General features: G+C 44.6%; 1 protein-coding gene and 1 pseudogene across 4 annotated transcripts in view; both read left to right on the forward strand.

The window, feature by feature from the left end:
• ACTN4 (actinin, alpha 4) overlaps positions 1 to 16,822 on the forward strand; it is an 87,575-nt gene that overhangs the window by 44,920 nt on the left and 25,833 nt on the right. For all 4 annotated transcript variants that reach the window (XM_006899698.1, XM_006899697.1, XM_006899699.1 and 1 more), the window contains exons 2-3: positions 10,754 to 10,868; positions 11,038 to 11,157. In XM_006899698.1, coding sequence (XP_006899760.1) covers positions 10,754 to 10,868; positions 11,038 to 11,157 — 235 coding nt within the window. The remainder of the gene's footprint in view (positions 1 to 10,753; positions 10,869 to 11,037; positions 11,158 to 16,822) is intronic.
• LOC102846081 lies at positions 13,300 to 15,386 on the forward strand (annotated as a pseudogene).

The raw sequence follows: 16,822 nt of genomic DNA on the forward strand, positions 1-16,822 counted from the left end.
TGGCAATGCGCCTTTTAATTTCCTGGCTGCTGGTGCCAAGACTGTTGACTATGGAGCCAAGCAAACTAAAGCTGTGTACAATCTCAATCTCTTAGAATTCTTGGACTGGAACACTTTGCCATGTTCTCATCCTTCTAGAGCTTGGCAGATTGATGTCTGGAACATGTTGGTCAGCTCCATTCCTGGTGACCACTGTCTGGGTACAGCTTGGCTTAAAACAATTTCCGCAAGTGCAATAGCATCAGCAAAGAGGGCTGGTAGGGGTTTCCTCTTTGACCTGAACTCTGCTATTACCTCCCCAACCCCTAAACAGAGCATCTTTCTTAATTTGTTTTGGAATATCTAGCATTCAAGATTTTCTTTGTGAACTCCAAAAAGCAAGTAAATTTATCCCTGAGCAACGGCCTCCACCAGTATAAGAAGGCCCAGTCAGACTCTGTTCACTGTAGAATTTTGTGCATCCTTGCTATGTGCAAGACACTATTTTCAGTCATTGGAGACCAGCAGCAAATGGGACAGATGAGGCCTCCACTCCCATGGGGCTCACATCTCACTGGGTGGAAACTGGTTGTAGACAAAGAAGATAATTTCTGCTAGTAATAGGTGCCATGAGTTAGACAAAATGGGATAAAGTGGTGGAGATGGCAAGGCCAGGGACTGCCTCCTGGGGCTGATGCCATTTGCCAAAAGTCCTGTGTGATGAGACGATAAAGTCTTGGACTGACATGTCTCATGAAGATTGGATTTTACTCCAAAATTATTAAATAGAGCCTGTTGTGGCAACAGAATTCACCTTTTCAGGTGTTCAGCAGGGATTAGTGTTTGGGAGAGGCCACAGGGTGAAGCGGCTTGTGGTGGACGTGCAGGACCTCCGGAATGCTCACTGCGATACCATCTCCACCAGCTGGAGAGTTAGCTCCTTCAGGTTGGCTGAGAACACTTCCAGTAAGGCAACTTTAGGCCAGGACATAAAGAAACATGCCCAGTTTCACTGTAATTACTCTCCGTTTGTGTTCTGCTGATGTGGGCAGGAAACATGGCTTGCCCACTTTGCTCCTGCTGGGGACTGGCTGCTCTGTGGCCTCCCCTCTCACCAGCCCTAGTTACCTGTGCTGGCTGGCTTGTTGCATGTATGGCCTTGGCTGCTGTGACCAGGTGTTTTCTCTCAACCTCTGATACCCTGTTTCTGATCTCTTTGGGAATCTAGTGAAGGCAATGGGATCTTTAAAAGGAAGAAGCTCAGAGGTCCACTCAAACCATTTTAGATGGCTCATGCAGATGGCACCAGGGCACTTGTCTTTTTGCCTAGGGCTCTGGTAACCCAGATTTGGGAAGGCTTAGCCCTGAGCCCTGAAAGCACCTTTTTACTTGGCAGTGAAGCCCAGGGCAAGGGAGCAGGCTTTGCTTTCAGGAACCGGAAAGCTACCTCACTGGGGCTGGGCCTTGCCCAAGGCCTGGCAGCAATCTGGCATATGGACAAGGAGAGTGGATGTCCACCAGAGTGATAAATAGCTGTGCCTCCCCTGTGTCCAAGTCCTGGACACCCTTCTTGAGGACCTGTGGAGGCAGGAACCATGGGCAGCGTCAGAGGCCACAGCAGGCAAGATGGGAGTTCAGGAGGTGGGACCGCATCCCCCTCAGTGCAGCCAGCGCCCCAGTGGAGCCACAAACCAAACACGGTATTTCATTTGAAAACTCCTGCCATCTCACGGGACCCTGTATCCTGCAGGTGCTTGCTGTAGACAGCACCAGTCACGTTTGTCCTCTGGGTCAGACTGTTGGCCTGAATATGCTGCTGAGGGGTGAGTGGTGTGGGCGGTGGGAAGGTGGATGAAGCTACGTGGGACCATCAGCATATGATCTTCTCAAGCTCAGTCAGTGGAATCCACATGTGATCATTTTGGCGGCCCATGGTGTTTGGCTTCACCACATCAGCTCTGCAGGGAGATAGATGTAGCCAAGCCTCCTACTCTGCCCAAGAGCTTTGGATAATCACAAGCCAGCATGCCTGACTAAGGAGCTTGTCCCAGCCTAACTTTGTAAGAGATTATCTTTATTCTGGGTTTAGTAGAATTCCAGCTTCCAGCAGCCAGTTCCCTCTACATTACTCCCTCAATACCAAGAAAAGTAAGTTGTTGGGAAGCAAAGGGAATGAATGGTTTTCAGCTGTCACCACAGTCCTTTGTTTTGCACTCATTCTCACTCTTCCCACTGTGACACTGTGCCACTGTCTCTGAGCTCTTCTTTTGGTTGATGTAGGGAGTCATTAGTAATTGGCTCAGTAAAACCCACTGTGACCACATTCCTGGTTGCTTAGGTCACAACCCAAACAAATTCACGCCCCCCCCAGCTGCCCAGCCACCACTTCCTGACCACTGGGAGGGTTCCCTGTGACATAGGAAGGACTGTATGACCAATAATGCTATGCTCTCTACCTCGTCCAGTATATGCACATGCTAACACAGACAGACACATGCACATGTAGTATGACAAAGCAGGCAAACCCGTGAACTCTCTGAAGCATGTTACCAGGTTTACCATGGGACTCTATTCAGAAAGTGGTGACGGGGCTCCCAGGTGATAGCTGGCAAGTTCATCTTTTTCCTCTCCTACTATATTTCTTCTACCCTCTACCCTTTTCTGCTTTGCACTATTTTAGCAACAACCCTTTGTGTTATTTTAACAACAGCATTTCTAGCTAGTTCCTTTTGGCTCAGCCTCAGATATACTGAAGCAAAATCTACATTTTTGACAATATGTACATAAAAGTTGCTCAGGAATCTTGTTAAACTGAAGATTCTAATTTAGTTTAATCTAGCAGTAGATCCACAGGTATTTAGCAGTTACTGGAACTAGAGTGATCTGGTTTGAAGCTCTGCTTAGCAACCAGAGAAGCAGCTTTAATGGATGACTATTCTGGAGGCTCTTCTCTCTGTTTTTCATGTGTGCAGACTGTGGAAATTATCAAACAATATCATTAAATATCACATGTAGGCAAAATCCTGCTGAAAATTATCTTGGAACAGCACATTAACAGAAAACTGCCAGATGTGCCGGCTGGTTTAGAAGAGGCCTTAAAGCTGTTATAGCCAATGTTAGATGGATCTTAGCTGAAAGCAGAGAGTACCAGAGGAATGTCTGTGTTTTGTTGACTATGCAAAGACATTTAACTGTGTGGATCACAACAAACTGTGGCTGACTTTGAGAAGAATGGGAATCCCAGAACACTTGATCGTGCTAATGCAGAGCTTATATTTGGATCAGGAGGCAGTTGTCAGAACAGAGCAAGGAAACACTGCCTGGATCATAATCAGGAAATGTGTACTTCAGGGAGACATCCTATCCTCACACCTTTTTAGTCTATATTTGGAACAGATCATTCAGGAGACTGGACTCTTATGAGGAGGAATGTGGTATCAGGATTGGAGATTATCAACAATCTGCATTATGCAGATGACACAAACCTGCTTGCTGAAACTGAGGAGGACCTGAAGCGCTTGTTGCAGAAAACCAAGGATTGCAGCCTTCAATATGGATTGAAGCTCAACATCAAGAAAACAAAGATTGTTACCACAGGTCCAATTGGCAGCATCAAAATAGGTGGTGAAGAGATTGAAAAAATGATTAACAGCTTCAGCTTGCTTGACGCCAACAACCAACTCTATTGGTACCAGCAGCCAGGAAACCAAAAGATGAATTTCATTAGGAAAATCTGCTTTCAGAAACCTTTCCAGAGTACTGAAAAGCAACGATGTCAGTCTAGAGACTAAGGTGCACCTGATCCAAGCCATGATCTTCACAATTTTTTGCTATGCATCAGAAAGCTGAACAGTGACTAAGAATAGAGAATAATTGGATAATAAGGATAAGAATAATTGATACCTTTGAGCTGTGGTGCTGGAGAAGAGTATTCAATATACCATGGTCTGCTAGGAGAACAAACAGGCTCGTCTTAGAGAGGGTGAAACCAGGCTGCTCCTTGGAGGCAAGGATTCTGAACCTCCATCTGACATACTTTGGGCATGTTGCAGGGAGGGACCAGTTGGACATCATGCTTGGAAGGGCAAGGGGACAGTGCAAGAGAGGAAGACCCTGGATTAGATGAATTGACTTAGTGACTCTAGTAATGGGTTAGGTGTGTCAGAGACCTGGCTCTTGAGGTTTGCTCAAGATAGAGCAGGGTTCAGAGCTGTTGTACATAGGGTCTCTGTGTGTCACAGGTGACTTGATGGCACATGACAACAGTCCAAGATAAAGTTCACATCCTTCCTCCCAAGAAAATCAAGGGCCTAGTGCAAGCACCCTTCCCAGGGTGAGTGGAGACGGATCTCTGCTTTGCCAGTCTGTCCCACCAGGCCAGGCTCTAGTGTGAAGACTAAGGTGGGTGGGCATACCCTCCACTCAGTTCTGCTGTCTACTTTACTGGATTACTATCTGCAACAGTGGCTGGCACAGCACTGTCACTCAAATATAAATTCTTTTTCTGCTCTTCCATGAGTAAGTAGCTTTGCTAGCCTAGTGGGTAGGGAATTGTTCTGCTAATCCAAAGGCTGATGGTTTGAATCCATCATCTGCTCCACCAGAGAAATCCTCCTCCCATGTAATTTACAGTCTCTGGACACCTGTTGGAGGGTCACCTATGAGTCAACTCCAGTTGATGGCAATTTTAAGTTTTTGAGACTTGAGTGACTAACCCTATATGTGTATAAATATATAAAATTTCAAGTTTTATTGTAATTCAACTGCTCCTGCATTTTTAAAAAGAATATATTTTATTATGATTTTAAGGAAAGTTCTTTAAAAAGTTGGATTTTCATTCATTTATTGCTGCATATTTTACTCCCTCCCCTTCTCCCTTCCCACGTTCACTTTCTTTTTGCTCCTGTTGGGTTTTTTTCCCTCCTGTATATTTATAGAAGTTTGGGTTAGTTATATAAAGCACATTGCCTATCCTCCTCCACCCCCTTTAAAGATTATGCCTAAAATAAGTTTATGCCCAGATTCTCTGACATTTCACTCAGCCTTCATTTGTTCTTTGGACAGCTGTAGCAGGATTCCGGTTAGGGAGTAGAAGCCCTGATTTCTTTTCAGGGATGAGCTTTGAGAACAATGGTGTTTTACTCAGGCCACACTGGGAAATCATATTCTTTGCACGTACTGTCTTCTCAGTCTGAAACTTCCCACCCCGCCCCCACTCTTTTGCATTTCTAACTTGTAATTATCCTTTTCGTTCCACTTAAATATCCCTTTTTTTGAGGTACTTCCCTAGCTCCCTAGCTGTTGGGTCACACTAGTTCTGTGTGTGTGTGTGTGTGTGTGTGTGTGTGTACACCTATCTTAGCTATGTGTATAAATGTGTACCAGACATTCAGATCTCCATACTTACTATCACAAGAAGGTTGTACAAAATGATTAGCTTCATAGGCTTTGGACTCAGACTGCTGAGTTCAAATTCCTGCTTGAGTTTATTAGCATTGTGACCTTGGACAAGTCACTTTATTTTTTTTTTTTTTTGCTTCAGTTTCCTCTTCTGCAAAATGAAAGTAGAAATATCTCATATGATCATGAGGCTGCAGATTTGACACAGTGACGGCAACAGTGGGCTTGAGCGTGGGAGAAATGTAAGGATGGTGTAAAGTTTAGATCTCTTGTTCACAAGGTTGCTGTGAGTCATCCAGTTGGCACCTAACAACTGACGACTATGTCGTAGGAGAGTCCTTGAGTGGTTCACTTTTGGTTATTATCCTGTTTGGAGCTTTGAGACCAGCCAGAGGCACCTCAGGGAAAAAGACGGTGTCAGTCTCTTTCTTGAAAAACCAGCCATTGAAAACATTAAGGAGCACCATTCTACTCTTTTTTTTAAAATTTTATTTTATTATTTGTGTGTGTGCGTGTACTGTCAAATCAGATCTGACTGGTACAGGAGGAGATTGTCCCTCCTTCCCCGGCAGAGCATCTGGTGGATTTGAACCGTGCACCTCTGGGATTGCAGTGCAGCTTCTTGCCACTAGGCCACCAGACCATTCTACTCTTGACACGTGAGCGTGCCACAGACTGGAGTCAGATAGCAACTAGTTTACATACCCATGCAGAGAGAGCAAGCGAGTTCTGGAGGCTTAGTGGATAAGGAGTTGATCTGCCAGCCCATAGGCAGGTGGTTTAAATACATCATTCTCACATGTTGACTTTCCTGCCTCTGAAAACCCACCGGAGTGTCAGCAATGGGTCAGCTCTAACTCAATGACAGTAAGGGGTGGGTGTGTGTAAAACATATGAGTGCAATCAGTGTAGTCACTGAGGTTGTACACTTACCTTTAACATGCTCCTTGCTCGCCTGTGCCCTGGTTAGTTAGGATGTGAGGTGTACATCTGTTTTGCTTGTGTCCATGGCTAGTACACGATAGGAACTTTAATCCAGTGGTTATGAGGGGACTGTACTGATTACCGTTAAGGACAGGTGCTGTGTACATGACTACTGTTGTGTTCAAGTTGTTCAGAGTTGATGCCACTCCCAGAATACGATCATTGACTGTGAAATCCAGAAGAGTGCTGGGCTTTTTTGGTGTGCTCTTCCCCCATAGAGGGTCCAATAGCTGTGGTCCTCTCAAAGGGAATAGAAAGAGGGAGCTTTGCATTTCTTGGCCTCGTCAGTTGACAACTTGACATGAATCCTCGCCCTTCCTCCTCCCACAAAGCTTCTCTTATAGCATCTTCTCCTTTTGTCTTGGCTCTTGCCCCCTTTATTTTTAGAGTTCTTTTTTTTGGGGGGGGTGGTTCATTCATTCATTGTTGCACTGTATTTTTAGAGTTCTTGTGTAGCATCCAGTATGACCTCTCTGAGGCCTTGTGAAGTCTGCCTGCCAGCCTCACCCCAGCCCTGCTTTCCCTCACTCCTGAATCTAGCATAGCTGACCTTTCCTTTCTCTCTGTCCCACCTGCTGGACAACCTTTGTATAATCTGTTCCCATTGTGGTGTCGTTAGTTGCTGTTGAGTCAGTTGCCACTTTCTACATGCAGAAAATTCTCTATAGGGCCATCATCTTTTGCCAGGCCTGTCTTCCAGGGCACCTGTGTCAAACCTCTGAATTTTCAGCTAGTAGTTGAGCACTTAAATTGTTTGCACCACCTGGTCACTGATGATCTGCTTCTTACTGCCTCTTCTTTTATCTCAGTGCCTCATCATTCAGGCTGTTGTGTGAGAATCATCTCTTCAGGGAAGCTTATGTGTGTCTGGGCACCTCCCTCCCCCAAGATCCTAAGATCTGAGGGGCAAGTGCCACATAATTCCTAAGGACATGGTCTCAGACTCAAAGTCCCTGTAAATTCAGTTCTGCATCTTTCTAGGTGTGAGCCTTGGCGAGCCACTTCATCACTCAAACTTCCCATTTCTCATCAGTAAAGTGGGCACACAACACTAGCATCTGTGTCACTGGTTTGTGAGGAGTAAGTGCATACAGAATTAGCTCTAGAGAAGTCTTGTGCTGTGGCTGTTACTATTGCTACCCAGTATCACTTTTCCTGAGGTGTTACTATAGTTGGTCATTGATTAGTAAGACCTTCCCGTCAGGCTGAGAGCTCCATGGGAACATAGGCTGAATCTTCCTTTGCTCACCATCATATGCTTAGCGTGGGGCCTGGCACTGGGCGGACACTCAACAAATGTTTGTGAAGGGAGGGAAGATGTCCTGACCCTTTGGTGGCCTGTGGCATTGTCAGTGCACATCCCTCGCTGATTATTTTGAATACTGCAGGGGGTGTGGTAGGCATATAGGGCTTGCATCTGGAGAAGCTCTTTCCTATACCATCCACCCCATAAGTAGTGAGTGGTCTGAGCCAGGGGCCAGGAGGCTGTACATAGCAGAATTTTTTTAACCAAGTGGGTAAAGCTATGAAATACACAAATGTTCTGTTTGAACTCCAGCTCTTACGTGCCAGTCATGTCCTGTTGGCTGTGGTTGACTGGTTCCCTGGTGAGTCACACTCTTCTTCCGTGGGGTTCAGGAGACACCCCCTCATCTTCCAGAAGAATTCATGTGAGAGGAGTGTGAGGTAGGGGTAGGAGGCCTGTCACCAGGCTCCCTTCTATCTAATGTCAGGTGCAGGCTGGGGAGAGGAGTGTGGGTGTCCTCCCTGAGCACCTGCTCCCTTGTGCCTAGGATTCTGCCTCCTTCCACTTAGGGAGGCAGAAATACACAACACAGTTAGCATTTCTTTAAAAATAGACCGTTCTTCGGCACAGTGATAACGCTGAATACTGAAATCTGTGCCAGGCACAGCACTAAGTGGTTTACTTGCAGTATTTTGTTTAATCTTCATTGGAACGATGAAAAAAAGGGATAATGGTCCCTATTTCATTAATATGAAGAAACTCCAGCTTATCTCATTAATATAAAGAAACCTGATTGCTTATTCACAATAATCTGTTGGCAGAGCCAGGATTTGAACCAGGCCTGTATAACTGACTCAAAGTAGCCACAGAATTGAGCAGAGGGGTAGAGATGGGAAGCAGTGTACTCCTGTGAGGACAGCCAGGCTGAACCTGAAAACGTCACATATGGTTGGCATCTTCCCAGGTTTGAGCAGGGACTGTCTCAGGAGGGTAAGAGGGTCTCTTGCAGTTCTGCTGCTCTAGACAGTGGGGGCTTGGCCAGGGCCTTTGCAGTTAAGGACATGGGATGTGGTCCGGTGGTTAGAGCAGTTAAGGGACCGAGTGGCATTCATCTTAGAGGTGGGCAGGTTTCAGCAGGCCTGACAGGGAGGGAGGCATATGCTAGGAGGCAGTGGGAATGGCCAGAGAACTGGTGTTTGAGTGCCTACTGAGTACACTGCAGACATTGTTGCCACATCAACCCCACGCTGTCAGCCTTGTGATAGATGAGGAAATAGGCGGTAGGAAGTATGAGTGATTGCTGGTTATTGTAATCGGCAATCTACCCCTGGTTGGGCTTATGTAGAAGAAACATGGAAATGAGGTTGGAAAGGTTAATTAACCATTCCTTAATGATAACTAGCTTTGTGGTCGGAGATAGAAATCAAAGTGATAAACCTTCTTTAAGGAGCTCACAGTCTCAGGCTATAGAAGAGAGAACACAGCAGTTAGAAACTAGTGAGAAAGATATCAAGATTGGACGAGGGGACATCCATCGAGGCCTCTTGGAGAGGCATACTCAGGCTTGATTTTTGGAGAGGTGAATAAATCCTGGCTAAATACGCAAAAGTGGAGCAGTGAGTCTCATTTCTTTACCAGATGGACTCGTGTTGGGTAGAGTGAGTGGGGTGGGATGGGAACCTTGTTTGCTTGTAGTTGCTCCTATCTCTGTTTGGAAGAAAACCTTAGCAGGTTCCACATGGGTATCTTGTGTTTAATTAGGCAGTTTCTTTGAGTGGAGGGGGTCTTGTGCTGAGTCTTTGAATGAGTAAGACTGGTCCCAGTTGTCAAAACAAATGATGCTTGGCCTGAGACTCCATGGATGCCTCTCTCTCCCTCCACATACCTGCACTCTGGACTTGGAGTGTATATTCATGCACGCCTGGCCCTCTGCCCAACTCCCTCCTAGCCCCTGCAGATTGTAGGGAAAAGGGCATGTTGCAGGGCACGAGGATTGACAGGAAGTAGAGGCTTGGGGTTTTTCCCAGCCCCTGTTGCTGGCTGGTTCCCCTAGAAGGTGTCTGGGCATATCTGCAACACTGTCTGTCACCGTATCTTGGCAAGCAGGGGGCCTGAGAGGCCCACCACCCACATGAGGCTGCGAGCCTCGATGTACGTGTTGCTACCCTTGAGAATGGTATTTCTGGGTTAGGCTTCTGGTTCGTTACTCTGTGTGTTAGGATATGCTTCTTTGCCCTCCAGTGTTCCATTGTCCTCAGAAACCATTTGAGAGAAAAGCCTGGTGGGGGTGCCTTATCACTAAGAAACAACAAAAAAGGACCTTTTTGAGCCTCCGTTATGGGTCCTAAGATTTGGAAAAATGGAGTATGGCATATTCTTCAGGAAACAGAAATGCCAAGGCATCTGGTCCACAAGGAAACCAAGCTGTATGGGGTGTGGACAGGGCTCTGCAGAGGGTCCTGGGTCCAGAGGAGTTGCTGACTTTCAGGCTTGCATAAGCCTGAGTCCAGACCAAAGGAGGTTAGCCCCTCTCTGAATCTTTGGAAGGCATTGATTTCCAATTGCCTTTCTGTCCTGCCATCTCAACCAGTGGTGGAAACATGGCTACCTTTGAGCTCCCTGCGCCTGAGGGACAGGTGGTGGGTATAGGAAACCGTCTTGTTGGGCTCTGTGGACTGCTTGAGTTAGTTAAAGTTAGAATGTGAGCATCTAAGAGGAAGTAAACTTAATGAGAGCAAAGCAAGGCACTGACCTGGTGCCCATCCACTCCCTTCTGGTTCCTTGGTCCAGTGTGAATGAGTGAATGATGGGCTTGTCATGGCTTGTGTAATAAGGCAGCCTTGTGGTAGGGAAAGAACACTTACTGTTAAGGCTGGTTGACTTGGGTTCAGATCCATGTCCTACCACTCAGTACCTGGTGATCAGGTGGTGGATCCTTTTAACCACTGAGCCTCAGTGTTCGCATATCTACCTGCCTGGTTGCTGTGATGCTCAGCAATAATAGATCCAAAGTGTGGAGCCTAGGGTTTAACTGTGAGGAATCATCCAGGATGACCACTATTCTCGGGTTAGGGCTGTAGCCTGGCACTTGAGATAGCTTGGCTGTTAGGACTCCCCGGCAACCTAAAGTCTGTTCTTCCCCAGACCTTCACAGCTTGGTGCAACTCCCACTTGCGGAAGGCGGGCACGCAGATTGAGAATATCGACGAGGACTTCCGTGATGGGCTCAAGCTCATGCTTCTCCTGGAGGTCATTTCAGGTGAGCCTTTCCAATATGCTTGTCCCAGCTGGTCCTTGAAAGTGAGACCCTTCCCAGCTGTGAGAGTAGCGTAGCAAGGGTTGGGGCCTGAAGGGCTGGTTCTGAAGAGTACTAGGAAACTAAAGCTGCTTTTTCCCTTGCTCCCTTTTTTTGCACGTGTATATCTCAGGGGAGCGGTTACCTAAGCCGGAGCGAGGGAAGATGAGAGTGCACAAAATCAACAATGTGAACAAAGCGCTCGACTTTATTGCCAGCAAAGGAGTCAAGTTGGTGTCCATCGGGGCGGAAGGTGAGCTCAAGGGGGGCAGCCAGGTCCAGGTCAGTTCTTAGCCTTCAGACGTGGAGGCCTTATATCTGCTTTCTGAATAGAATAGGTGGCGTGGACACACCTGGGGACTACAGTGACTTCCCTTGATAGAATTCTGGGCCCACAAGCTCCTCCTGATCCTGTGAATAATCCTGTCAAGTGCTGTCCAGATCTGAGTATCTGACACACCCTGGCCAGGAGTCAGACTTCTAAGTGACTCTTCTGCTACAGGAGAATCGTTTTGTTTTGGACTCTGAGTGTCCTCGCCCTCCCTATCTTGTGTCAGGCCCTGTGAGACTGGCAGATGCATGGTATGACCTCTTGTCTGCACTGGGAGCAGCTTTGTCTTTATGTCCTTATTGGTGCCTGTGGATAGAATGTGCAGGGAAGAAGGAGAAGGGAGGCCAGAATTAGGATGTTGGGCACAGGGTGCATGCCCTCAGTCCATGCCCCAGCTGCTCCAGGTTTACAGATGGGTTGGGTTCTGTCTCTGGTCACTTAGGACCTTTATGGGTCTTTATGCTCAAGCAGTCAACATGCCATCCCTCCAGCAGCTAGCTCCAGACATGGTCCTAAGAGCTCTGAGGTTGTGGCCAAGACTCTAGACCATAATGTGTGTCCCAAGTTCCAAGGTTCTGCCCTGGCCTGGACCTCAGCAAGGAATCTGCCAAGCCTCACATGCCACAGTTGAGGTGGTTAGGTTGGTTGTTTTTGGTTTTGTTTGTTTGTTGTTTTTTTTTAAAAAAACAAAACCCAAAAACAACAAAAACCCCAACCAACCAAAAAGCCCACAGTAGAGAGAGAGATTTCTTCAAACTTGTGAAAAATATGTACATAGAACCAAGACCCAGGGGCCTCTGGTGCCTAGTGACAAAAAGCTGCACTGTAATCCTAGAGGTGCACAGATGCTCTGCTGGAGAAAGGAGGGGCACTCTCCGTCAGATCTGATTTGACAGTATACGCACCAAAAAACCCCAATAAAATTAAAAAAAAAAAAAAGCAAACAAAAAAACCAAGAGCCAACATTGTCCTTAATGGAGAGAGATTAAAAGGAATTCCTGTTGAGAACGGAAAGTAGGCAAGGATGCCCACTGTCACTTCTCCTCTTTAGTATTATATTGAAAGTCTTAGAGCAGTAAGGCAAGAGAGGGAAATAAGAGGTATCCAGATTGGCAAAGAGGAGGTAAAACTATCTCTATATGCAGTTGATAGATAGTATACTTAGAAAACTCTAAAGATTCAGCATAAATTAGCTGGATTTCTCTACAGTGACAAAGAATATAGAAATGGAGCTAAGAAAAAGGATACTAATTACAATATCTAATAACTATATTAAATAGAAATGATGAAGATTAAGGTGAATTGTCGTTAAGTGCCGTGGAGTCGCAGGCGACTCATAGCGACCCTATGAAGGAGAGTCCTCAACGCTTGGGTGTCTCTCATCGTCTCTCCAGGTTCATAGGGTTTCCGGAGGCAAACTATTATGGAAGTGGATGCCACTCCTCCTTCCAAGCTTGTTTTAATCGGGGAGCTCCAGCCCACACTGTCTGCATTGGGTAACCAGCCATTAACGCATTGGACACATCAGTGTCACAGTGTTCAGCCTCACGGCAAGCACAAGTTACCGCTGTACAGCATGACCTAGAGGAATGTCTGAACAAAAACAATGAAAGACAGGCCTGAGGGCTGCGGATTAAAAGTCACCCACCTTTGGCTTGGTAGCATCACTTTCTGTCCACTGGGCCAGCTGATCTCTCTCTATGTTGATGTTATTGTTGTTAAGTGCCGTCGAGTCACAGGTGACTCATAGTGACCCTATGAAGGAGAGTCTTCAACGCTTGTTGAGTCTTTCATCCTCTCTCCAGGTTCATAGGGTTTCTGGAGGCAAGCTATTACAGAAGTGGGTGCCACTCCTTCTTCCAATAAGATGAATTACTTGAACAAATCTAACTATAGACACAAAAGACCTATACAAAAGAAAATTACGAAACATTACTTACAAGAGAGCTGGGTGGCTCCTCTTCCACCGAGACAGAACCTTTTCTCTTCAGCTTCTCTCTGCCCATGAGGGGATGCAGCTCCGGCAAAGTGAATTATATTTTCATGTACTACAGATTATTACGGATGAGAACTATCAACGTTTATAGTGTCAAAACGTTTGTTAGACCAACGCTATCTTCAACAAAGGTAGCCAACTGGGTAGACCCATCATTTAATGGCTTTTCAGGAACTGCAAACGTCTATACTGCTCTTACTGTCTCAGTGTAAATAACTTAAGTCTTAGAAGAAAAAATGCTGTCTTCCACATTAGAAAATAGCTTTCCAGATAGAAAAATGATTTCCAGTTAAGAGAGGAAAGGTGCCCTCATAGAACAAATCAGTGGTCTGGAAAATTCAAAAGAATATTTCCCTGAAAATGAACTATGGGTGGATAAATATAAGCCTCAAACTTGACATGAACTTGGTGTACATAAAAAGAAAATTGAAGAAGTTGAAACCTAGTTAAGAGCTCAAGTATGAGAAATAAAACCTCTAAAAAAATAACTAAAAAGGGTGGATCTGAGTCTATTTTATTAGTAACGGGTCTTGCTGGCTGTGGAAAGACAACATTCCTAAGAATACTATCAAAGGAACTTGGCATTCAAGTACAAGAATGGATTAGTCCAGTTTTACCAGACTTTCAAAAAGATGATTTTAAGGAAACTCTTCATTCTGAATCAAGCCTCCATATATTTCTATGAGCCTCAGATGTGAATTTTTAAATAGTTTCTATTAAGAGCAACTAGTATAATAAGCTGCAAATGCTTGGAGATGCTATGAGGACAAGAAGATAATTTGGATTGAAGATCTACCTAACCAGTTTTATCAAGATTCTCAGATTTTACATAATATTTTAAGGAAATATATCCAGATTGGCTGATGTCCTCTTGTACTTAGAATCCTGACAGTGTGAGTGGAGTCAATAATTCGTGGCTTCTGTTTCCCAAAGAAATTCAGGATGACTGTTCTGTAGCAAATATTAGTTTCAATCCTGTTGTGCCAACAGTTTTGATGAAATATCTTAATCAAATAGTCACACGAGAAGTTAATAAATGTGGAAGGAAAAAAAGTACTGCTCCTGAGGAGGCTCTGGAGTTGCCATGTCAGGGATGTTCTGGTGATACCACAAGAGCAATAAATAACCTCCAGTTTCTTTTTCAAAAGGAGAGAGAGCAATTTATGGTCAAGGAGAAAAGGACTGTTTTCCTTAAAATCAGATGCTGTGCTGTCCAAATCAAAACAGAAAAGCTTGACAGGGTTTTTGAAAGACAAGATATCAAGCTATCTTGTCTTGGCTCTCTTCAGAGCTCTGGAGAAAATACTGTATCATAAAAGTACACCCATATAGCAGAATTAGCTTCACTTTGACTGCCCTCTCAGTTAGCAATGAACAGGATATCTTAGTTATTCAACCTGAGGAGGTCATAGAAATGTCTCACATTCCAGGAGAATTGTTTATGTCTTCACCAAAGTGCGTAGATTTCTTTGTGGAAATAGATGACCTTATGAGAGCCAGTGCATTTTTGAGTTTTGCAGATGTCCTCAGTGGTGACTGGATTACATGCTCTTTACTCAGGGAGAGTATAGTACATCAGTATCTACAAGAGGTGTGATACATTTCAACAAAGTCTGAGGATTTCCTCACTGCCAGAGAGAAGAAGCAAGTTTTCAACCCTTGCACAAATATCAGTGGTTTCTAATAAACAGGAGTATTAAAGAGAACTTTTTTCTGTTTCTGCTTACCCGTTTTATGCCTCCAAACCTTTCTTTACTGACTAGTCCAGTGAAAAAAGCAAGCATAGATTTATTTAATTCAAGCCATTGGAAGGCTTCCTCTAAAACGACCTGTTAGAAGATTGAAAATGGAAGCCTCAACTGACAAGAGCATGGAATGTAGACCCTGACAGTGGAGATGAAGCCCAGCTTAACAGAGGGCACTTTGTAGAGGAAGTTCTGTGTGAATCCCTGCAGACAGCTGAGCCTGAATGAAGGCTGTTCTCTTCCTTTGAATCAGAGTAGTGGGAATGAATTGCCTGCCATCCAGCCTCAGCGCTTCACAGCCCGAGAAGACATGGAAGGAAGAAGAAGAAGAAGAAGAAGAAGAAGAAGAAGATGATGATGATGATGATGATGATATTATCATAGAAGACTATAAAAGTGATGAAATGTAGAAAGTAGCCGGGCAGGCACACTACTGCTGGGCAGATATATCGTCCTGTGATATATTCAGTGGACTGAACATTAAGATGTTTCAGGTGAATTGTAAAACACTGTTCATTCTTCATTCTTGTAGTATTTCATCACAAGTAACTGATCTGACTCACTGTCAGTCATGAAGTAACTAAAATATCAAGCCCTCAAATGTCAGAAAAACCAACAACACAATTAATGTAAGAAGCAAAAAGAGACCTAGAGAAATGGAGGAATATACCATTTTCATGAATAGGAAGACTCAATATTGTGAAAATGACCATTCTACCAAAGACAATCAACAAATGTAGTGCAGTCCCAATACAAGATGGAACAGGCAACTTCAGTTTTAGCTGGAATGGAAAGAGACCCCGAATAAGCAACACACTACTGAAAAAGAGAAACAAGGTAGGAGGCATCACACTCCCTGATCTCTTACTCCACAACATAGCTGTGGTAGTCAGTACAGCATGGTACTGGTACAGCAACAGACAGACATAGAAACTAATGGAATAAAATGGAGAACCCAAAATCAGCTCATCTCCCTATGGTCAACTGATTTTTGACGAGAAGACTAAATTAAGTGGAGAAGTAACAGCCTCTTTAACAAATGGTGCTGGTAAAATTGGAAAACTATCTGCAGAAAACTTAAGGAAGAACCACACCTCACACCATACACAAAAACCAACTCAGGGTGGATAGGGACCTAGAAATAAAACCAAACACTATGAAATTCAACAGAGAAAAGTTAGTAACTACTCTGGACGCCCTAATCTACATCATGAACAGACCTCCAAGCATAATGAAAAACCTACAACCAGGAGAGAATAAAATAGATGAGTGGGACCTTCTAATAATCAAATCCCTATGTATATAAAAATACTTCTCCAGCAAATAAAAAGGAAACACACAGACTGGGATAAAATATTTGGCAATGACATACCTGATAAAGGACTCGTATCTAAAATCTGTAAAATACTCCAGCACCTCAACAAGAAAAAGGAAAACAACCCATTTTTGTAAAATGGGCACATGATATGAATAGACAACTTCAGTAAAGACAATGTTCAAATGCAAACAAGCACATGGAGAAATGTTCAACGTCTCCAGCCATCAGAGATACAAATTAAAACAACTATGAGATGATATCACACCCCAGCAACAAGAGCAAAGCTCAACAGGGCATCAATAAAACAAGTGCTGGTGAGGTTGTGGAGAGTTTAGACCTCTTATTCACTGTTGGTGGGAGTGTAGAATGGTTCAGCCACTATGGAAGGCAGTCTAGCACTTTCTTAAAAAGTTGGAAATAGAAATACCATTTGACTCAGCAATTCCACTACTGAGAAACCAGAGTCATGACTCAAACAGATAAATGTACACTCATGGTTTTTGCTGCATTAGTCACAATAGCAAAGAG

The sequence above is a fragment of the Elephantulus edwardii genome, unplaced genomic scaffold (assembly GCF_000299155.1).
Source record: "Elephantulus edwardii isolate Elephantulus edwardi_28Jun2011 unplaced genomic scaffold, EleEdw1.0 scaffold00266, whole genome shotgun sequence".
Classification (NCBI taxonomy): domain Eukaryota; kingdom Metazoa; phylum Chordata; class Mammalia; order Macroscelidea; family Macroscelididae; genus Elephantulus; species Elephantulus edwardii.